The 23,183-nt window shown below is 44.2% G+C and overlaps 4 protein-coding genes across 6 annotated transcripts in view; 3 read left to right on the forward strand and 1 right to left on the reverse strand.

The window, feature by feature from the left end:
- Positions 1-2,706, forward strand: part of LOC132462345 (SH3-containing GRB2-like protein 3-interacting protein 1) — a 31,560-nt gene extending 28,854 nt beyond the window's left edge. The window contains 1 exon segment of the mRNA XM_060057826.1: positions 259-2,706. Coding sequence (XP_059913809.1) covers positions 259-281 — 23 coding nt within the window. The 3' untranslated portion in view covers positions 282-2,706.
- A 159-nt stretch (positions 2,707-2,865) lies between these two features.
- On the forward strand, positions 2,866-5,023 carry dynlt5 (dynein light chain Tctex-type family member 5). 2 transcript variants are annotated; one of them, XM_060057828.1, is made up of 5 exons: positions 2,866-2,958; positions 3,259-3,401; positions 3,612-3,700; positions 4,063-4,190; positions 4,714-5,023. In XM_060057828.1, exons 2-5 carry the CDS (start codon positions 3,283-3,285, stop codon positions 4,915-4,917), a joined length of 540 nt encoding a protein of 179 aa, XP_059913811.1. In that variant the 5' UTR covers positions 2,866-2,958; positions 3,259-3,282; the 3' UTR covers positions 4,918-5,023. The 2 variants fall into 2 exon arrangements, with proteins under 2 accessions (XP_059913811.1, XP_059913812.1); XM_060057829.1 differs by having other exon boundaries at positions 2,906-2,958; positions 3,262-3,401.
- Positions 5,024-5,260: 237 nt separating this feature from the next.
- On the reverse strand, positions 5,261-7,766 carry LOC132462349 (relaxin-like). Of its 2 annotated transcripts, XM_060057831.1 has the most exons (3): positions 7,456-7,766; positions 5,998-6,887; positions 5,261-5,536 (listed from the first exon to the last, which is right to left on the reverse strand). In XM_060057831.1, the coding sequence occupies exons 2-3, from the start codon at positions 6,164-6,166 to the stop codon at positions 5,400-5,402; spliced, it is 306 nt and encodes a 101-aa protein (XP_059913814.1). In that variant the 5' UTR covers positions 6,167-6,887; positions 7,456-7,766; the 3' UTR covers positions 5,261-5,399. The 2 variants fall into 2 exon arrangements, with proteins under 2 accessions (XP_059913814.1, XP_059913813.1); XM_060057830.1 differs by having other exon boundaries at positions 5,998-7,766.
- On the forward strand, positions 6,831-15,295 carry mier1b (mesoderm induction early response 1b, transcriptional regulator). The gene is given in 13 exon segments (XM_060057827.1): positions 6,831-6,912; positions 7,751-7,775; positions 7,945-8,093; positions 8,238-8,444; positions 9,357-9,507; positions 9,642-9,706; positions 9,873-9,945; positions 10,024-10,175; positions 12,269-12,350; positions 12,473-12,567; positions 12,866-12,993; positions 13,448-13,657; positions 13,659-15,295. Coding segments are annotated over 13 exon segments (1,551 nt in total). The 5' UTR covers positions 6,831-6,903; the 3' UTR covers positions 13,864-15,295.
- The last annotated feature ends 7,888 nt before the right edge of the window (positions 15,296-23,183 follow it).

Here is a 23,183-nt window from a genome sequence, read left to right on the forward strand (position 1 = left end):
CTTGTATATTGCCTTATGTGGGACTATGGGATGTAGCCAATGTCCCAGGACGGTTGTTGGATGATAAAGTACTCTACCAGTGGAATAGTATGACTGTATTTTAAAAGCAGGTCTTTTAGTTGGCTTTCTGACAAAATAGGGGAAAAACAATTGGTGGAAGTGGAAATCCTGCCAAATTTCGACCTGTAAACTGATATCTTTAATTAAAGCTTTGATATTCTCCACACTGACTCGCTGCGTCTTTCCTCTGCCTCGCAGGTAAATATCTGGCGGATAACTAGTGGACGCAGTCTGGAATAAAGCCAGGAGAACAGATAACAGGTGGGACCGCGGAGAAGAGAGGCTGGCTGTTGTCATCCCATCTTCAGAGCACACGACTGCAGATGCACCTGCCGAATTGTGAACCTTTTCTTTTGCTTTTGTTCAGCCGCTGTGGAATTACTTGAGTACAATCAAACACGATCGCACACACACAGACACAAACTGACACGCAAATACAGAAACACTCACAGATACACTCAAGAAAACAACATATAGATATGGTTTCAGGCGAGTACAAATGGTCCTTATAGCGGTACCAGTAACTGGTATATTAGTGATGTTTTCATTTGTTGGAGATCATTTGCGTCCCCAAAATATTGTTGATGGATTCATACGGAGATCCGGCCATAATTACCTTCAGCTTTAAGTTTATTTAGCTGGTTGTCGGATGACTTCAATCAATAGTATCCTAATCATTCTAAAACATCCTCAACCATGAGCCTTATTTTTCTCCCGGCCATTGTGGTTCTCAAGCTAGCAGGATGGGTGAGACTGCCCCCCCCCCTGCTAGCGCTTAGAACCCTAGATGGAACCAAGATGGCCGATAGGTGAATAGGGCTGTTGACATCGGTGGCAGCTTGTGGCTACACAGATACCTGCTAATGAGGTGCAATGAGATCCATGGCTAATAGTTTAAACTGCCACTTCGGATCTGAGTTAATTCATCTTCGGGACGTCATCTTTCTCTTGCTACTTAAACAGGACATTGAATCGTTTAATTTGTATTTATATATAGAACAATATCATGATCAGGGATAGTCTTCATCCATCCTTTGCGCCCTCTAGAGGAGTTTACTCACTAAGTTTGTTTCCATTATTAATTGATATTGTATACGTCTATATGAATTCAATTAGATTAAATACAATTAAACCACTGGCTAAAAATATGAGCAAAAAAGATATACAATGACTGTAATGGAAAGAAAAACTGATAGATCAACATGAAAATAATCATTGAGTGGCTGCTCTCAACATGAAGCAGATAAGCAGCATAATAATAATACCTTCCGTAATATTGACCCTCGGTATGTGAATCCCGACGTGCCCCTGGAAGGGCAACGCTTTGAAAGGAAGACCTTCTCCTCAGTTGTTGGGTTGTTTTATTATTTGTGAGTGGTGATGAGTGACAGCTTAGTCCACGGACTTAATGGATCGGAGCTCCTGCCACGAGCTGGGAGAGGGAAGCCTCGGCATTCAACAGGGCAGCCCTGTTCACGTCCCCTTGTCCTCCTTGTCTTGTTTTTCTTTCTGGTTTTTCCACCGTGTGGAGTAAATAGTTGTTTTTATCATTTTCTAATAGCAATATTTAAATGTGTAAAAAATGTACATACGATAAAAAAGCAGTATGTTTAAAAAAAGTGATCTCTTTGAACATATGGACGTGTCTTTGTGGTTGTCAGTTGAGTTTCAATATTAACCGTTCATAATGCATCAAGTTTCCGTGACGACACATGTTCCTGCACTTCACATAGGCGTATTATTTTAGTGTGGATTTCTTGTGAGAAAAAAAACTTAACGTACAAACAAGGTAAACCGCAAATGTGACTTCCAAATGAAAGTAATAGTCCAAATGTCACTGCATGAAATCTGCATCAGACTGTTTGTCCGTACCATGGTTAACATTTCCTCCCTGGTCCAGTTCCAAAAAGTTCTCATCCATTTCCAAATGGTCCTGACTTCCCTTCCAAAGTATTCTGATGCCATTTCCAAAGGGTTCCGATGCCATTGCCGTAATTTTCGAGTTCCACACTTAACTGCAGTCGAACCAGGATTTGAAGGGGGAACTGCCCATGATCTGTAGCCCTACCCTCTTTGCACCTTCACAAACCAACTCTTTGCGCCATTATTTTGGCATGCACTCATTAATATAGCATCTCATGGTATGTCTGCAGGTTGTTAGCCGTACATGCTCTCTCCGTGTCTTTTTAATTTAATTCAGTCTTTGAAGTCATGAAACACAAACTGTCACACATCCTTTGTTACGAGGAAGTCAGAGAATTGCCTGTTTCAGAATAAATGCATTGGCTTGAGAAAATAAATGAGAGAAATTTCATTCTAGGATGTTTAGATGTATGGATTTGACTTCCAATCTTTTTTTAAGCTCTACTAGTGTTTGCGAAATAATGGTTAAACGCAGTAGTTCAAAGATTTCCTGTTAATTATTTATTTTTTATTTTACATCTGCCAATGTTTGACTTTATTTTGGGATTCTTTCTTGTATGTATTTTGAACTAATGTACCCTGTGTTTAATTCAGTGCATAATACACAGAATATGCAAACATTTCATGTAAATTTCCCATCCAAAGATTTTGAGAGTAAATAAATATATGAAAAGTAAATATATACCTGTTTCACTTGGTAATAAAGAAGGAAAATGTTGGTCATACGGCTCTCTCATTTGTGTTTTGATCAGATCATAAATATGTATGATTGTTAGCAAAAATCTTTCATCGATAGACACCTTAAGTAACGGCAGTTAATATGATCCAGAAACTTGGTACTATCAAAACAAATTACGTCATTATGGAACGTGCGCGTTCCCTTTAACAAATACCTTGAAAACCCTCCCGCGATTGACGGTTGCCAGGACAACAACAACACCACCTCAGTTATCCACCAGAGAGACGCTGGATGCGGTAAATTATTTCATTTTCACTTCAAATGTATTCTTCACTTCTCCTCAACTCTCTTCATGCACGCCTTTGATTGAACGTTTCCACGTTTCACTGTGCTACTTAGCTGTACACAAAAATACCACTCGTTATAAGGTCCGCATAGATATCCTTTACAGTCTACCGTCTTTCTTCCTAATTGTTATTCGAAGTTACGAATGTGACGTCATGCACCTGTTATTAAAGCAACCGAGGTTCAGACGTAGAGGCTAAAACACAATAGTGACATTAAACCACACTGAAGAAATAATCTCTCTTTAACAGTAGTCTAACTGACGGAGAACTGTAATGTCTGAGGCGGCAAAAGACAAAGGTGCTCGCAGGGCTAGTGTAAAGAAACGAGGTAGTGTTTCATCCTTGGGAAGCCATGATGTCAAAGCGAAGGAGACCACAGGCAAGACCAAGGAGTAAGTAGCCTGAACTGTCAAAACTGGGAATTATACAAATGTTAGTTTTTAAACATTTGTGTGTGTGTGTGTGTGTGTGTGTGTGTGTGTGTGTGTGTGTGTGTGTGTGTGTGTGTGTGTGTGTGTGTGTGTGTGTGTGTGTGTGTGTGTGAACACGAGGAGGAACTTTAATTTACTATTTTGGCCCAATCTGATATTTGTCCATTCAAGTTCGCTCAGCACGGTGTCCTACTTGGACGAGGCAGGCCACCAGGAGGAAAACGCCCGCCTGGTGCAGATGGAGAACACCTACATCATGGGTGAGCTTCACTGAAGCTGCCTGACCAGTGCAGAACTCCTGCACGGCTATCGTTCATCCACAAATGTTTGATTCAATTACATTTAATTGTAGGCCTATATAAGTATATATTGATTATAACTGCTGTGTGTGTGTGTGTGTGTGTGTGTGTGTGTGTGTGTGTGTGTGTGTGTGTGTGTGTGTGTGTGTGTGTGTGTGTGTGTGTGTGTGTGCGCATGTTTTACTTTCTCACCGTACAGAATGAGGGTACACTGCCCATTTGATAATATCAATAATGTGACTGACTCAAGAATAACCAGAGTTCCTTCTCCTGGTCCTGGTCCTGGTCCTGGTCCTGGTCCTGGTCCTGGTCCTGGTAACCAGCCGGCCCGTCCAAACGGTTCCCAGTGCTGGTGGTGACGGACATTCTGAAGGACGTGCTGGGGAGCTACCTGCAGGAGGAGAAGTACGACGCAGAGCTGTGTCGACAGATGACCAAGACCATATCAGAAGTACCTATTCTATTGTTCTCTCAAATAGACTGCATTCAGATACAGGTCCTTAAGGAGCAGTAGGGTACGGCATCTGGCTCCGGGGGTACAGGCAGGTTATTGACAATGGGGATCAAGCCTAGTAAACGTGTTGGCTGGGAGTCTAACACCGTATCCACCACACTATCCTGCCCTATGGTTTCAAACTGAACCTTCTACCGCTATAGCAAGCAATATGGTACCAACTAATGTACGTACCTATCAGAACAGTGCCCCGGAAAACACGCCTTCACTGTCCCACAGTGCGAGCTCAACAGATGCAAACACTCTTGACCCCACAGTCGATAAGAGACCCAAATGGAAGCACGCAGACAGAGATTGAAAACTCGCACAGCTTTTCATTAGCTTTTACACTTTGTTAATCTAATGTAAACAATCGGTCTGGAATGTTTAATATCCGACCAAGTACAGTAGACACTGTATGTGAGAGGATTCTTCCTTGCGTCTCGTCTCACTCCTCTCTGTGCACTCTGTGCCTCTCCAGGTGGTGAAGGCCCGCATCAAGGAGCTGTTGATCCCCAGGTACAAGGTGGTGGTGCTGATCAGCATCGGGCAGCTGGGGGAGCAGAGCATGTACCTGGGCAGCCGCTGCCTCTGGGACGCGGCCAGCGACACGTTTGCCACGCACGCCTTCAAGAACAGCTCTCTGTTGGCCGTGGCCAGTGTTTACGCTGTGTACTTTGAATGAGTCACGCACAGACGAAGACCCAGATCGGGGACTGATGGCCGGTGGCCATCCCAACCATGATATGTTTGCTATCATGGTAATAAACGTTGCGTTGCTTTGGCTTTTATGTGTTGAGTACATTTTTATGTTCTGATTAGGATTACGCTATTAAAAATAAAGTATGCCATTACTGCGATGCATCTTTTTGACGATTAGTATCTTAGCAAGCCCATACCAGAATTATTATGTGATATTCATAGTACATTGCCATTCATCCCATCTATATACATATTTCTATCTATGGACGTCATCAAAGATCATCTAAATTGGAGCAAAAACAACCAGAATTCTACATATTGCTAATTTTCTTTATTGTTGCAGTATAATAATTATCCCGGCATAGTCACAGTACAAATAGCAGATGATCCCATCATCTCTGCCTTCCACGCTTTAGTGCGGCCAAACCGAGGTCAACCTTTGACCTTGTCCATGGCCCCGGCGGCCTAGCATAGCTTGGACAGGTCACTCTTCCGACAGCCTATCTGACAGCACATGAAGGTCAGGTACTGGTTCACGTCCCTCTTCTGCAGGCCTCTCTTGGGGTCCACACTCCTGCCCAGAAGGCTGGGCGATGTATGGCCTGGGGGAGAGAGAATTATGCTTTTACTACTAATAATAACACCCCTAACCCGATCCATAAACCCTGCCCTAACCATAACCCATCACCCTAACTACCCAACCCTAACCCTAATCGAACCTAACCATAACCCCTACACCAAACCATAACCCTCTAAGCCTGACATAGTCCTAACCTATGATCCTATACGTGTTGTGGGCTAGACAACAACAATAAGACAGTGGGGGCAGAACAGTCTCATAAAGATGCAGTGGTTTTTCGTACCTTTCGCAGCCATTATAACGAGTAGAGAATTACAGCAGAGTCTGACAGGTTTGGAGCGACAACCTCTGTATTTGACCACACCTATGTGTGCTGTGCCCTCCTTACGGGAATTTAGGAGTAACTAAGAGGCAAATAAACCCATTGAATCCAAAGTTTAAACAGGTATCAATGAAAATAAAACAGGTATACCATACACTGACCAAAGTCTGTGGTCTCCAAGAGCCTCCTCCAGCGGGACCCCCCGCAAGTGTAGACCACGGCCCGGAGCAGCTCCCGGCCGCACAGCCTCAGGGTGTACCCCTGGTCCTGCAGCCGCACCTCCGCCACACAGCACCACAACGCCACCGCCACGAGCACAGCCCACCGCATGTTGGCTCCTGCAGATGGTTGTCTTTGACTGACACACACGCTCGCTGTATTTATGCAGAGTTTGAAGTGATGTCATACTCCATACTTGGGCCTTCCAGGCGACTCCCGTACCTAAACCCTGTAGACTCAGGTCCCCTGATGTGGACTAGCGTGGGGTAATCGGGATTGACAGATGTGACTGCCTGGGCCATTTTTGGGAAGCTGTGAATAAGTCCATTTTCTAAAATGTTAAAGAGGGGAATTGGTGTTTATGGCAGAGGATTGTGTGGGCTTTATTGCAAAGCTTTCAGCAAAGTGTTTCCTAATGGATTACTTTCAGTGATGGTGATACCCTTAACTGTTATCTGTTGATATCTATCAACAGATTATAGTCATGGCTGTTTACATAGCAATATAGCGATGTTTGTGTGGACTATTTTAACAAGCAATCAGCGATACTGAGAATGGTACCAGGGGGTGCATGTTTAATGCTTGAATTGATCAGAGCATATATTCAATTCTATGAAGTCATTATATACAATTTCCAAAAAAACGTATATTGCTGTATCTAACACATTTAGGCGCGACTATTAGGTTGGAGTCACAAATAATAAAGGAGTCATTATTTATCATGATATTTGTACACGGATCCTTCAACTTTCTTGCATTCTTGGTTGGAGATGCTGCAGAAAAGTGGGCGGGGCCGTGTATCCGGGATCTGCTGCTGACCCCCAGCGCGACCCTGCAGGATTGCAAACATGGCGGAGGTAAGAAAGTCTAGTAAATATTTGAAATAACAAAAGTATTTTAGCCTGATCGTCGAATTAATTCCATGCATTCATATGAAGCGTATTTATGAAGGAATACTCGACACGAATATCCGAATGAGTTCATGTGCAGAAATGTGGGACTTTATATTTGTTAAGCCAATCCTGTTTGGTAAACTTCGGATGGGGCTAGCGTTAGCAGCGCTAGCCTGATACGCCTGTTAGCCGTTCGTGCTAGGCTATTTGTCGCCTGCTTATTTTTAGTTTACCCCCCCCCCCCCCGTGTAAAAAAAATGATATGTAGCGAACGTAAATGTTTAATTTTTGTTTCATAATATGGCGTATTTCGCTGTTTGGGCACACCAAGCTAGCACAGGTAGCTACAAGGCTATGTCTTAATCCAGAAGATGTAGCTTGTAAGTTGTACCACAGCGGCACACAAGCAAAGTTAACTTGTTAAAATAACGTATTTTTGAAGTGTAAGATAACGCAAGTGATGTTTGGTCTAGTGAAATCGCCGCCTGTGTTGTTTTGTTTGCTTACGGCACTGCTTCGTTGTACTGTGTCGCTAGTGTGTGGAGGTATCGGTGTAAACGCGACTCGGGGTCCGTTTTGAGGCCATAGGTTCAGGCGCGCTTTTTGGTGCTCTCCCACCTCTACTCTGGATGGAGCATATCCATCAGTTGTTATAACAGTGTAATACTATCCGCGATTATTTTATGTGTTTCATCTTCATACCTTCATATTTAATTTAATGACGGTAAAATAACGCACTTATTCTACAAACATACTCTTGGTTATTCATGCTTCGCTGTTTCCCTCTTTCTTTTGTTCCCAGCCCTCCGTAGGGAAGTCGAGCCCAGGTGAGCTATATTCTAAATGGAGTCGTTTTTTAAAAACGATTTGCACAAACTTTGGAGGCAACTTTTGATCACTGCTCAACATAATTGACAATTTCTCAATTGGATTTATGGGAAGATAGTTTTAACTAGATTAGTCAATGTGATAGGTTTTAAATCAATGCTTTTCCAGGAGGCTCAGTGGGTTCCGTGGACCATGACTTCGACCCCTCTGCGGACCTTCTTGTCCACGACTTTGACGACGAGCGCACCCTTGAAGAAGAGGAGCTGTTGGAGACGCCGGACGACACAAACCCCAACGAGATTGAAGATCTCGCCCGTGTAAGTTTTTCTTGGGCAGCGTCAGTTTGGTGTGTTGAGCTGCGTCAGTGGAAGAGATGGCGCCGTGATGCAGGCGTTTGGTGTGTTGAGCTGCGTCAGTGGAAGGGATGGCGCCGTGATGCAGGCGTTTTGTCGTCCCAACAGGAGGGGGAAATGCCCATTCACGAGCTGTTGAGTTTGTACGGTTATGGCGGTGGTTCCCCTGCGGATGAGGACGAAGAGGAGGAGGAACCGGAGGAGGATGAGGAGGAGGAGGATGAAGAGGAAGAAGAGGACGAAGAAGAAGAAGAAGAAGAGGAGGAACTGGATAATGACGAGAGCAGCAGCACTGGTGGCCTGAAGAGAACTGAGGTCTGTCTGTCTGTCTGTCTGTCTGTCTGTCTGTGTCTGTGTCTGTGTCTGTGTCTCTCTCTCTCTCTCTCTCTCTCTCTCTCTCTCTCTCTCTCTCTCTCTCTCTCTCTCTCTCTCTCTCTCTCTCTCTCTCTCTCTCTCTCTCTCTCTCTCTCTCTCTCTCTCTCTCTCTCTCTCTCTCTCTCTCTCTCTCTCTCTCTCTACTGGTTTCCAGATGTGATTGATTGGTCGTGTCTCTACTGGTTCCAGATGTGATTGATTGGTTGTGTCTGAGCTCACGGTGTCTCTACTGGTTCCAGATGTTGTTGATTGGTCGTGTCTCTACTGGTTCCAGATGTTATTGATTGGTCGTGTCTCTACTGGTTCCAGATGTTATTGATTGGTCGTGTCTGAGCTCACCGTGTACTGGTTCCAGATGTTATTGATTGGTCGTGTCTGAGGCCTAAAAAAAAAAAAATTTGGTTCCTGTTGGTTGTCAGTTGAGGTCATGGGTAGGTAGGGAATTTTTTTTATTTTTTTATTTTATTTTTTCCAGCGGCAGCGAATGATAGGTAGGTTGTTTTCATTTAAAAACGAGAAAATTCGCTCATCCTTGTACAGAATGAAGAGGTGCTGTACCAAAACGTAATTATAGTTTGCATCAAAATTATTATTATTTCTTTTTTTTTTTTTTTTTTTTTATAAAGCTCATAAAATAATTTGGGTCGCACATAAATTGACAGGGTCGGTCGGAAACCGGAACCAAACAAATTTTTTTTTTAGGCCTGATCTCACCGTGTCTCTACTGGTTCCAGATGTTATTGATTAGTCATGTCTGAGCTCACGGTGTCTCTACTGGTTCCAGATGTTGTTGATTGGTCGTGTCTCTACTGGTTCCAGATGTTATTGATTGGTCGTGTCTACTGGTTCCAGGTGGAGGGGGCCAAGACCCCGTCTGAGCTGGAGGACGACGCCAAGCCGCCCAGCGAGGGGGGGTTGGGTCTGGCCGGCGGGCGCACGCGCTCGGTGCGCTCCCTGGGCACGGCGGACCTCATCCGCACGCAGAAGCTCAAATACTTCGAGGGTACGTGTGAGATCCCCGCTGAGCCGTGGCTAGGTAGACGGTGACGTTGAGCTGCCGTAGGGCATCGTTAGGATGTCTGGAGCACAGCTCTGCGCTCTGCAGCGGGGGTGAAGACGTCCATCTTGTTGTTTCAGGCCACGACGCGGAGGACGAGTCTGAGGAGGACGAGGACTACGTCCCATCGGAGGACTGGAAGAAGGTAGGTCGCCCCTCTGAAGGCTACTGCCCGCGGGGGGTCACTGGGGGGGTCACTGGGGTACACACGTCAAGATGCACACAGTTACAGGCTTCATGTACTCACTGTTGTGTTTGATAAATGAGTCCTTCAGTTGGTTCTGTATCTGAACGGTGTTCTTGGTGTGTAGGAGATCATGGTGGGCTCCATGTACCAGGCAGAGACCCCCTCGGGTCTGACTAAATACAAAGAGAACGAGAAGGGTAAGAGGACGCGCCCACCTCTCCACCACGCTCCAACATTACAGCGTTCCCCGCTCATCATGTGCATCCTCCCCGCAGTGTATGAGAACGAGGACCAGCTGCTATGGAACCCTGAGTGCCTTCCGGAAGGCAAGGTAGTGGAATTCCTGACGGAGGCTTCACGGCGAACCGGAGAGGAGACGGGAGTGGACGCCGTTCCCGAGGGATCCCACATCAAAGACAACGAGCAGGTAGTTCATGGGAGGGATCCCCTATCAAAGAGGACCAGCAGGTAGTTCATGGGAGGGATCCCCTATCAAAGAGGACCAGCAGGTAGTTCATGGGAGGGATCCCCTATCAAAGAGGACCAGCAGGTAGTTCATGGGAGGGATCCCCTATCAAAGAGGACCAGCAGGTAGTTCATGGGAGGGATCCCCTATCAAAGAGGACCAGCAGGTAGTTCATGGGAGGGATCCCCTATCAAAGAGGACCAGCAGGTAGTTCATGGGAGGGATCCCCTATCAAAGAGGACCAGCAGGTAGTTCATGGGAGGGATCCCCTATCAAAGAGGACCAGCAGGTAGTTCATGGGAGGGATCCCCTATCAAAGAGGACCAGCAGGTAGTTCATGGGAGGGATCCCCTATCAAAGAGGACCAGCAGGTAGTTCATGGGAGGGATCCCCTATCAAAGAGGACCAGCAGGTAGTTCATGGGAGGGATCCCCTATCAAAGAGGACCAGCAGGTAGTTCATGGGAGGGATCCCCTATCAAAGAGGACCAGCAGGTAGTTCATGGGAGGGATCCCCTATCAAAGAGGACCAGCAGGTAGTTCATGGGAGGGATCCCCTATCAAAGAGGACTAGCAGGTAGTTCATGGGAGGGATCCCCTATCAAAGAGGACCAGCAGGTAGTTCATGGGAGGGATCCCCTATCAAAGAGGACCAGCAGGTAGTTCATGGGAGGGATCCCCTATCAAAGAGGACCAGCAGGTAGTTCATGGGAGGGATCCCCTATCAAAGAGGACCAGCAGGTAGTTCATGGGAGGGATCCCCTATCAAAGAGGACCAGCAGGTAGTTCATGGGAGGGATCCCCTATCAAAGAGGACCAGCAGGTAGTTCATGGGAGGGATCCCCTATCAAAGAGGACCAGCAGGTAGTTCATGGGAGGGATCCCCTATCAAAGAGGACCAGCAGGTAGTTCATGGGAGGGATCCCCTATCAAAGAGGACCAGCAGGTAGATCATGGGAGGGATCCCCTATCAAAGAGGACCAGCAGGTAGTTCATGGGAGGGATCCCCTATCAAAGAGGACCAGCAGGTAGTTCATGGGAGGGATCCCCTATCAAAGAGGACCAGCAGGTAGTTCATGGGAGGGATCCCCTATCAAAGAGGACCAGCAGGTAGTTCATGGGAGGGATCCCCTATCAAAGAGGACCAGCAGGTAGTTCATGGGAGGGATCCCCTATCAAAGAGGACCAGCAGGTAGTTCATGGGAGGGATCCCCTATCAAAGAGGACCAGCAGGTAGTTCATGGGAGGGATCCCCTATCAAAGAGGACCAGCAGGTAGTTCATGGGAGGGATCCCCTATCAAAGACGACCAGCAGGTAGTTCATGGGAGGGATCCCCTATCAAAGAGGACCAGCAGGTAGTTCATGGGAGGGATCCCCTATCAAAGAGGACCAGCAGGTAGTTCATGGGAGGGATCCCCTATCAAAGAGGACCAGCAGGTAGTTCATGGGAGGGATCCCCTATCAAAGAGGACCAGCAGGTAGTTCATGGGAGGGATCCCCTATCAAAGAGGACCAGCAGGTAGTTCATGGGAGGGATCCCCTATCAAAGAGGACCAGCAGGTAGTTCATGGGAGGGATCCCCTATCAAAGAGACACCAGCAGGTAGTTCATGGGAGGGATCCCCTATCAAAGAGGACCAGCAGGTAGTTCATGGGAGGGATCCCCTATCAAAGACGACCAGCAGGTAGTTCATGGGAGGGATCCCCTATCAAAGAGGACCAGCAGGTAGTTCATGGGAGGGATCCCCTATCAAAGAGGACCAGCAGGTAGTTCATGGGAGGGATCCCCTATCAAAGAGACACCAGCAGGTAGTTCATGGGAGGGATCCCCTATCAAAGAGGACCAGCAGGTAGTTCATGGGAGGGATCCCCTATCAAAGAGGACCAGCAGGTAGTTCATAGGAGGGATCCCCTATCAAAGAGGACCAGCAGGTAGTTCATGGGAGGGATCTCTGGTGCGCACTGAGGGCATTGTCCCCTCAGATGTCCTCAATGTGTGGAGGTGTTCCCCTGAGTTTGTGATGGCCTAGCTTCATGTGCTCCCGTTCTCCGCAGGCTTTGTACGAGTTGGTCAAGTGTGACTTTGACCCAGAGGAGGCCTTGAGGAGACTCAAGTTCAACGTGAAAGCGGCCAGAGGTGGGCAGGTCACTGCCATGAAGATGGTTTTTCATCTCAGAGTTGTACTTTAGTCAACGTCTCTTCCAGACTAGTGTTGTTTTGTAGCGTAAACATTAACTCTGGTGTTCCCCCAACAACAGAGGAATTGTCCGTCTGGACTGAAGAGGAATGTAGAAATTTTGAGCAAGGTCTCAAAGCCTATGGGAAAGATTTCCATCTAATACAGGCCAATAAGGTGAGCTACTTGTTGATCATGCTATTCACATCCAACATCCAATAATGTCAATATTTGTGTGGTGTGTGGTTCATGGGCGCTCAGGTTTGGATTCAGCTAATTCATTTATTCAAAGACAGAAAAAAGTACTTTGGACATTTTGAATTTTTTGTGATTTGACAAATCTACGCATGTGGATTTAGTCAAACTCACAAAATAGATTTGTAACTTGTGCTAGCTGAGCCAAACCTGAGCTGAGCCCATCCCGCAGACGAAGGTAATAATGTGTTTTCGTGTCTGCTGAATCAAATCTTTCCAGGTGAGAACTAGGTCTGTAGGAGAATGTGTGGCCTTTTATTACATGTGGAAGAAGTCTGAGCGTTATGATTTCTTTGCACAGCAAACCAAACTTGGGAAAAGGAAATATAATCTTCACCCCGGTGTAACGTGAGTTATTAATATTATACATGTGTATATGTTGTATGTGTTATGTTCACAAAACGATTTCCAACCCAGTTTTACGTTAACATTGCATGGGTTGTGACTGCACTGATCAACATTAAGTTGTGTATTTCACATAAAATGTGTTGAAAAATATGAATCCATACAATGAGTTTTATTTTATATAGCATGATTACTAAAAAAGAAAGAAGGTAAAAAAAGTACTCAATAATATTAACAATATAAAATCAAGTTACAATTAATAAAAGGTTAAAATCAATTTGAAAGAGCACATGCAGCACGGTTTGTGCGTAGACGCTGATGAACGTAAAGGTCTGTGTTGGTGTCGTTAGACGTCTAGACACCCATCAGATAGATCTGGTTAAGTGTAGCAACATAACGGCCATCCTGATTGGTCGTTCCACATGACGTATGCTCTGATTGGCTCTGGTCTCTGCAGAGACTACATGGACAGGCTATTGGACGAGACGGAGAGCGCGGCCTCCAGCAGGGCGGCCTCGCCCCCCGCCAACGCCTCCAACAGCAGCACCAGCCAATCAGAGCGCGAGGACAGCAGCGGTCACAACGGGGAGCAGACACTGCTGGCCCCCCAGGTCAGAGCAGAGGCGCTCCAGGCCAACGGCCCGCCCCCGCCCCCCCCCCCCCCTCTCCACGGACAGTGACTCCAACTCCAACGGCGGCGGTGGCGGCGGCGCTAGCCACGAGCGGAACGGCGTGGAGCCGCTCCTAGAACACAGAGAGCCCCCCCCCCCGGCCCCCCCCGCGGCGGCCGAGCGCCCCCCCAAGAGGTGCCGGACCGAGGCCGAGGCGCCGGGGGCCGGGGACCTGGAGGCCCCGCTGGGCCAGGACAACTGAAGGGCCCGCCGGGCAGCTCTGTGATCCCCAGGCTGGGGCCTGGGGCGGGGGGGGGGGGGGGCAGAGCGCAGGACCCCGGACCTGCTACGCCCAGGGACCCACTCCACTGTAAAGCCCCCTGGGCCCCCCCCCCCCCCCCCCTGGGCCACCGTCTCCACCCCCCCCTGGGCCACCGTCTCCACCCCTCAGCCCCCCCCTGGAGCCCATTGCAGCCATCACGGCCTCCTGCCTCCCAGTTCAACCATCACGGCCTCCTGCCTCCCAGTTCAACCATCACGGCCTCCTGCCTCCCAGTTCAACCATCACGGCCTCCTGCCTCCCAGTTCAACCATCACGGCCTCCTGCCTCCCAGTTCAACCATCACGGCCTCCTGCCTCCCAGTTCAACCAGTACCTTTTGTATCTGGGGAACCCAAGGAATATAAATCGGTGATATTTTTTTACATGAGAGATATTTATATTTTTTAAAAGGAAAATGAATTGCAATGATTTGAATGTGCTGTTCGACCTTTGGAGCCCTGGAGAAATGTTAACAAATGACAAAAGAACACGAAACGGCAACCCCTCTAAACAGCCATGTGGGGGCGCTGGCTCCCTTTAGTCGGTCGCACTTTGTAAGATGTGGAGTAGAACCATTATGACGCTGTTCGAAATGCCCATCCTGCCATTTTGGATCCACCATGGGTGGTAACCATGGCCACATAACGTACGCAGTACGACTCTAAAATGAACCGCCACAGGGTTCGTTTGTGTAAGCAGCTGGCGTCAGTGACGTCCTGTACTCATTGCTTTGAGAGGGTCACCTTTATTCCATAGTAAGTACTTTGCTTGTTTTGCTAGACAAAATCTTGATTATTGTTTATCTCTATTTTTATTGTACAATTTGTATAGATTTCCAATCTTGTGTGCAGTTTGTAAACTCTGATGGCAGTCCTTCAGCTCTCATAGGCATCACAGGCTTCCCGCTCGCCTCAAGGCTCAGACCTCTGGGACATGATGAAGCCGTAGCTGATGCTTTCTGTCTGATTAAATAAGATTTAGCCGTTTCCTCTTTGCGTTCCTGTCAGATTAAATATGTGCGGTCGGCGGCTTTCTGTTCAGCCAGTCACAACATTCTAGAAGTTTTGAGAAGGACATAGGGGCCTCTGTTCACACACCTTTAAACACATTCTCTCCTGCCATCCAAAGGTGAAATGTGTACCGGTAGTCTTTGGGCTGAAAACTGCTTGTTGGAGGTTCCCACCAACTGATAGAGAAGGCATTCACTGTCTCTAAAATGATGTTGACTGTTGTCTCTGTTTTTGTTTACTGGTCTTAAAAAATGTATTTTGCTTTTTTTTCCTCCAAAAATGACATGATTAAACACGCATATACCAAGGCCGACACTGAATGGAGCTATGTTGGTTATATTTAATAAATTTAGAATTTACATACATGGTCGTATGATTACTGTTTCGCTTTATTCTTCAACAATAGAGTATTATAAATATCTGACTGATCTTGACATATACCCCAGCAAAGGGATTCAATGTTTTAGGCATTTACTTTTCCGTAATCACTTGGTGGGGCATGATATTGTCGAGGGTGATGACACCTGGCCAAAGGTACTCCGAACGTCCACAACCGGAGCCTATACCTGGTAAGGCAACGTTGAGCAGCATGCCTACCCCTACCTGCTCAATGCCAATAGCTTTGGATAAGGTCTGCCAAAAACAACTCATAACAACTCCACTTATTGGATATGATATATAATGCAGTATATTAAGCCTGTAACGTAACGTTAACATCGTAAGAGACGAGAAATTATATTTTGAGTGGTTTTCCTTTCTTCCGGTGGTCTATCCTCGTTCTTGTATCGAACTTGCTAACAGCCAATCACAGCAAGTACGTTCTCATTAGCGCTCAAGTAAGTTCACCTGGGTCACGCACTTCTGTATTTAGACCAACATGTGCTGTTCTTTTTGTTGCGTCGGACTGCGAATCAGGAAAAACCGCAGTGAGTAAAGGCCGATTTATGCTCAGTTACGTAAGCGTAAGCGCAAGCGCAAGAGGCCCTTGCGCACCCCTTGCGCGACTTCTCACATCTTGCGATTTTTCTAGACTTGCGTCATTTTTTACGTAAGCTTTTACGCGAGCCGCGCAGCCTGCAAGGCTGTGATTGGTCTGCTTACTACTTCCTGTCTGGAGTATCACATTTCTCTGCCATAGTTCACTGAATGTGTAGAACATGACTGGGAGGCGGTTTATAAACAGCCGACGACGACGCCCACACACAAATACACCATATAGGCTTCACTTAGGTAGTCTTCGACCAATACCAGGAAAATCTCCTTTTCATGGTTCAATTTGAGAAACGCTGCCGTAGGAGGAAGGAAGGAGGGTGGGTGGTTTGATAGAATGGAACCCGGCCGGCAGGCTCATATACAAAATCATTAACGTGAAGTGAAGTTAACTTTGCTGCCAACACATTATGTCGTTTTAAAATGTAGAGAGATATGCACATTTATACAACCCCAATGATCAACAACTTCATCACCCCTGTTCCTCTGTCTGTTGCCATCATTCACTGTGTATGGGGAGAACACGATCTGGCACATAAACAAACCAACGACTCCCACAGACAAAGACGTCATTCTCGAGGTCGTCTTCAACGAAAAACTTTACTCCACATATTACTCCACCTACTGTTCTGGCGGTAAATTGCTTGGCAACACGCGCAACCTAAAGGGAGCATGAATTGCTTTGAGTAAATTTTGCGCAACAACGTAACACCAACGCTGAAGCATGCAGCCGCCTTAACTGACTATCACACGTTATGCGTTTTTGCGCTGGTTGACGTGATGTATCTCCGTATCTACACACACACACACGCGCACGCACGCACGCTGTCGGTATCCCTGTTATTTTCTCCTCAAACCTTTTACTTTAATTTTACCGCTGTTATAGTGAACTGGCTTGGCTTACTGCTGTGTTTTGATTTAAGTGTTGTGTAGGGCTATATGTGGTTGTGTATTACGGGCAGGCCCGGTTCCAGAACAGAATGCCTTGGGGTGCATCTGAGATTACAGGGGGTGCACCAGTACTATACTAAAACCAGCTACCCAGCTTCAGTTTAGACTTCGCTTTTCTACACACAGGCCTTTCCTACCATAGACAAGGACTTCTGCGTAGTTCTACTGACATGTTGGGACAACAAACAATTACTGTGCTTAAAAGATGGTATCATATCATGCCTTGTGATGTGGAGAACATTTCAGCTGCAACATTAGCTTATTGATATCTTAGATAGCTTTGAATATGAGATAGGTTTTTGATATGTGTGATGTGTGAGGTGTTTAAAAGAACAGAATTCTACACAAAAAAAACATGTGACTGCAATTAAAAAATACGTTTATTTTTTATAAATTGTGGCAGGATATTTGACAAAACAAATAATTGTACATTGCCACTTAAAAATAAAACAGATTTTAGCTGAACAAGGAAAGAAAACTTTCAGACTTTGAACAAAAAGTAATCAGTATAATACTCTTAAAGTTAACACGATTGTAAATAAATACAATAAAAAGAAATATGGGTTCTTATGAACATAATACATTTAATACATGTATTGGATATCCAACGGATATATAACTGTTGCTGCCGAAGAAGTTCAACGTCACTACCGTGCGCACCATAGATATACTATATGGGTGCGTGCCTTTTGCACACGACGCCCGCATGACACACGATGCGGCCAATCACAGCAGCGCTGATATAGAGCGACAACATTTCGAGTGTGATATTGCTTTATACAACAGTTATACTCAGGGACGCGGGAAGTCAGTCCGAGGGGGGGTGGGGGGGGGGGCTGAGAGAGAATCTATATAATGACGTCATAATAAATTCTGCGCAACATCCATTGTTTACAGAGACGAGATGACGGGTGACGTCACATTCAGGGATCCGCTCTGATAAACACTCTACTGGTGTGCAAAAAGAGTTCTGCCAACTAGCCACTGTTATTCACAAACGTTAGCAAGTAAACAATGTGGAAATTAGAGTAAACTCGGCTGATGCTGTGCTGAATTTCACACACTAACAACATGCCGACAAGCTGTTGCGGTCCGGGATTAAACACAGCGTTATAACAAGGATTCAGGAGGTTATTTCTAAAGGTTTACAAAGGAAAGTGACAGTAATAGAAAGCCTTCATTTTCCTCCAGAGTTACGAGTTGTCTGATATGAGGAAAGTGGCGGTTTCTCCGTCAAGTGAACCGCCCGTCTTTGCTCTTTTTTTGCCAACCAGTTTACGTGCGGGATTCTAGAATCAAAACGATAACATTCAACGTGTCTATTAATATGGCAGCAACATTTTACACCAGTTTTAGAATGTTCACTACAACAGATGTTGAACACCAACATGCTTATGTAAAATCAGCATAGTACCGATAATATGTTAAATTTCATAAAAAGGGTGGATGTCAATAATTTAATGAAAAATCATGTTGTATGATAAAGTTATACAAAAAATAAAAAAAAGTATTGATTTGTTCAGAAAACTTTCTCACTTGCAGTTACAGCCAGGGGCCGCTGCAGCACCCTAAGCACCCCCACTTCCCGCGTCCCTGGGTAACACTGTTTTTTATTGGTCATCATGAAAAAAAACATAAGGGGTAACAGTTTTTTTATTGGTCGTCATGAAAAAAAACATAAGGGGTAACACTGTTGTTTTTCTTAGGTCGTCATGAAAAAAAACACAAGGGGTAACACTGTCGTTTTAATCAAATGAAACATGAGGGGTAACACTGTCGTTTTTATCAAATGAAACATAAGGGGTAACACTGTCGTTTTTTTTTATCGGTTGTCATGAATAAAACATAAGGGGTAACACTGTCGATATTTATCAATTAAAACATAGGGGGTTACACTGTCGTTTTTATCAAATGAAACATGAGGGGTGACACTGTCATTTTTCTTTGGTCGTCATGAAAAAAAACATAAGGGGTAACACTGTTGTTTTTTATTGGTCGTCATGAAAAAAAACATAAGGTAAATAATATAAATATACACATACATTTTAATGTCATGTATATCCTCTTTATTGATGATTGATTATTGAGGATTGTCATCGCCTCAGTGGTGCCGTGGAGTGCACTCTGCTAACCCACTGGAGACCACGGCTCAATTTCTGTGGAAAACACAATATCTTTAATTTTAAACGTAATGCTATCATGTCTATTAACCACATATATATGTCACATATGTCATATATAACCACAGACATATTTAAAATACAATTCTCAGTGGGAAGTGGAGGGAGCTGTGAGCTAACCCCCTGGAGACCGGGGTTCAAGTCCAGTTGATATCTTATCTCTATTTCATGCGAATTATAAAGTCAAGTATAACCATTGTGTTGTCTTTATTCAGTGTCTTGATGGTGCATTGATAAGTTCGGAGGTTAACTCTCTAAACAGCTCAGGTTAGAATCCCCGCAAAAACGTCGACTGGGGTACCACTGTTGTTTTTTATTGGTCAACATGGAAAAAACATGAGGGGTAACACTGTCGATATTTATCAAATAAAACATAGGGGGTAACACTGTTTTTCTTTGGTCGTCATGAAAAAAAACATAAGGGGTAAGACTGCTGTTTTTTATTGGTCGTCATGAAAGAAAACATAAGGGGTAACACTGTTGTTTTATAATTGGTCGTCATGAAAAAAAACATAAGGGGTAACACTGTAGTTTTTTGTTGGTCGTCATGAAAAAAAACATAAGGGGTAACAATGTTGTTTTTTATTGGTCGTCATGAAAAACAACATAAGGGGTAACACTGTTGTTTTTTATTGGTCATCATGAAAAAAAACATAAGGGGTAACACTGTTGTTTTTTATTGGTCGTCATGAAAAAAAACATAAGGGGTAACACTGTTGTTTTTTATTGGTCGTCATGAAAAACAACACAAGGGGTAACACTGTTGTTTTTTATTGGTCATCATGAAAAAAAGCATAAGGGGTAACAATTTGGTTTTTTATTGGTCGTCATGAAAAACAACATAAGGGGTAACACTGTTTTTTATTGGTCATCATGAAAAAAAGCATAAGGGGTAACAATTTGGTTTTTTATTGGTCGTCATGAAAAAAAACTAAGGGTAACACTGTTGTCTTTGTCAAATATTTTATAAGGGGTAACACTGTCGTTTTTTATTGGTCGTCATGAAAAAAAACATAATAGAAATACACACATACATTTTAATGTCATGTATATCCTCTTTATTGATGATTGATTATTGTGGATTGTCATCGCCTCAGTGGTGCAGTGGAGTGCACTCTGCTAACCCACTGGAGACCACGGCTCATTTTCTGTGGAAAACACAATATCTTTCATTTTAAACGTAATGCTATCATGTCTATTAACCACATATATATGTCGCATATATATGTCATATATAACCACAGACATATTTAAAATACAATTCTCAGTGGGAAGTGGAGGGAGCTGTGAGCTAACCCCCTGGAGACCGGGGTTCAAGTCCAGTTGATATCTTATCTCTATTTCATGCGAATTATAAAGTCAAGTATAACCATTGTGTTGTATTTATTCAGTGTCTTGATGGTGCATTGATAAGTTCGGAGGTTAACTCTCTAAACAGCTCAGGTTTGAATCCCCGCAAAAACGTCGACTGGGGTACCACTGTCGTTTTTTATCGGCCGTCATGAAATAAACATAAGGGGTAACACTGTCGATATTTATCAAATAAAACATAGGGGGTAACACTGTTGTTTTTCTTTGGTCGTCATGAAAAAAAACATAAGGGGTAACACTGTTGTTTTATAATTGGTCGTCATGAAAAAAAACATAAGGGGTAACACTGTTTTTTATTGGTAAACATGAAAAAAAACATAAGGGGTAACACTGTCGTTTTTTGTTGGTCGTCATGAAAAAAAACATAAGGGGTAACAATGTTGTTTTTTATTGGTCGTCATGAAAAAAAACATAAGGGGTAACACTGTTTTTTATTGGTCGTCATGAAAAAAAACATAAGGGGTAACACTGTTGTTTTTTATTGGTCATCATGAAAAACAACATAAGGGGTAACAATTTGGTTTTTTATTGGTCGTCATGAAAAAAAACATCATAGAAATACACACATACATTTTAATGTCATGTATATCCTCTTTGTTGACGATTGATTATTGCGTATTGTCATCGCCTCAGTGGTGCAGTGGGGTTTACTCTGCCTAACCCCCTGGCGACCGGGATTCAAGTCTGGTTGATGTCATCTGTTGGAAGACTCATATCTCTATTTCATGCGAATTTTAAAGTTAAGAATAACCTTTGTGATGACGTTATCCGTTTTCTTGATGGTGCATTGTTAAGTTCAGAGGTTAACACTCTAAACAGCTCACGTTCGGATCCCCGCAAAAAAAATGAAATAAATATAAGGGGTAACACTGTTGATATTTATCAAATAAAACATAGGGGGTGACACTGTTGTTTTTCTTTGGTCTTCATGAAAAAAAACACAAGGGGTAACACTGTCGATATTTATCAATTAAAACATAGGGGGTAACACTGTCGTTTTTATCAAATGAAACATGAGGGGTGACACTGTTGTTTTTTGTTGGTCGTCATGAATAAAAACATAAGGGGTAACACTTGTTTTTCATCAGTCATCATGGGAAAAAAACATAAGGGTCGTTTTTATCAAATGAAACGTAAAAAAACCTGTCCGTTTTTTATCTGTCGTCATGAAAAACCCATAAGGGGTAACACTGTCGAAATGTATCGAATAAAACATAGGGGGTAACACCAGGGACGCGGGAAGTCAGTCCAAGGGGGGGGGGTGCTGAGAGAGAGTCTATATAATGACGTCATAATAAATGCTGCGCAACATCCATTGTTTACAGAGACAAGATGAAGGGTGACGTCACATTCAGGGCTCCGCTCTGAAAAACACTCTACTGGTGTGTAAAAAGAGTTCTGCCAACTAGCCACTGTTATTCACAATCGTCAGCAAGTAAACAATGTGAAAATTAGAGTCAACTCGGCTGATACTGTGCTGAATTTCACACACTAACAACATGCCGACAAACTGTTGCGGTCCGGGATTATACACAGCGTTATAACAAGGATTCAGGAGGTTATTTCTAAAGGTTTAAAAAGGAAAGTGACAATAAAAGAAAGCCTTCATTTTCATCCAGAGATACGAGTTGTCTGATATTCAGCTATCGACAGTTCTGCGTTGTGCGTCATAGCCTACGTCAGCCTACTCAGACAATGTTCTAAATAAAATGAAATGATAATATGATAAATATTATAAAAAGGGTGGATGTCAATAATTTAATGAAAAATCATGTTGTATGATAAAAAAGAAAAAGAAAAAAAAAAGTATTGATTTGTTCAGAAGACCTTCTAACTTGCAGTTACAGCCAGAGGCCGCCAGGGGGGGGTGCTGCAGCACCCTAAGCACCCCCACTTCCCGCGTCCCTGGTTATACTAGTAAAATGTACTGTTAATAATAATAATTGACATGCACTTTCACATACTACACTTATCGTTCTAGCATTTTTTTTCATGACATTTGAAGCTGCTGTTTACTGCCGTGTATACCTCACACCCACAACCCTTAACTTGACGATTTTCAACTTCATACCTAACCTCCATCTCATTCCAAATGCAGAAGCGTTTCCATCTATAGCCAAACTTCTAAGGGAAAGTTTCCAGAACTTTATTATTCCAGCAAAAAAAATCGAAGACGCTGACTTTGCACGCATGTTTTAAAGGACATCTGGACTGAACCAAGTGGATCCCCGCCAGTATCTGGCCCTAATGAGGTCCATGAGTCCATCTGGACTGAACCAAGTGGATCCACCCCTGTATCCGACCCTTATGGAGTACATGAGTCCAGCGTTGGTATTTGGAAAAATTTTAGCTTGATCCCCTTTTAAGATTTCTCCCTCTCCCCACCGAGGGTTGAGTATAATCCTCAAGGGCTCAAACTGAGCTAGAGATTATATTTTTCATACCTGTTGCATCATATAAACATGATTATTTATAACCTTCTGCTTTTTGTTGACATTTTGCTACAACTCCAGTTGGCAGCACATTTATTTCTGTACTGGGTTCGATCTTTGGAACTCTTACCTGGGATGGAGGGAGAACAGGGTGTTTTTACATACTGTCTGTAATCACCCACTCTAAACCTGGCAGGCTTTTCAGAACAAGGTCTCAATCATTTGTCGGGCTTCTAATAAACATGTAAATGCTGCCTAGGCTTCGAATCCTAGGGGAAACATGATGGACCATTTTATTAAGTTCAAACGAGATGTTCATATCAACCA

This window comes from Gadus macrocephalus, chromosome 8 (assembly GCF_031168955.1).
Source record: "Gadus macrocephalus chromosome 8, ASM3116895v1".
Classification (NCBI taxonomy): domain Eukaryota; kingdom Metazoa; phylum Chordata; class Actinopteri; order Gadiformes; family Gadidae; genus Gadus; species Gadus macrocephalus.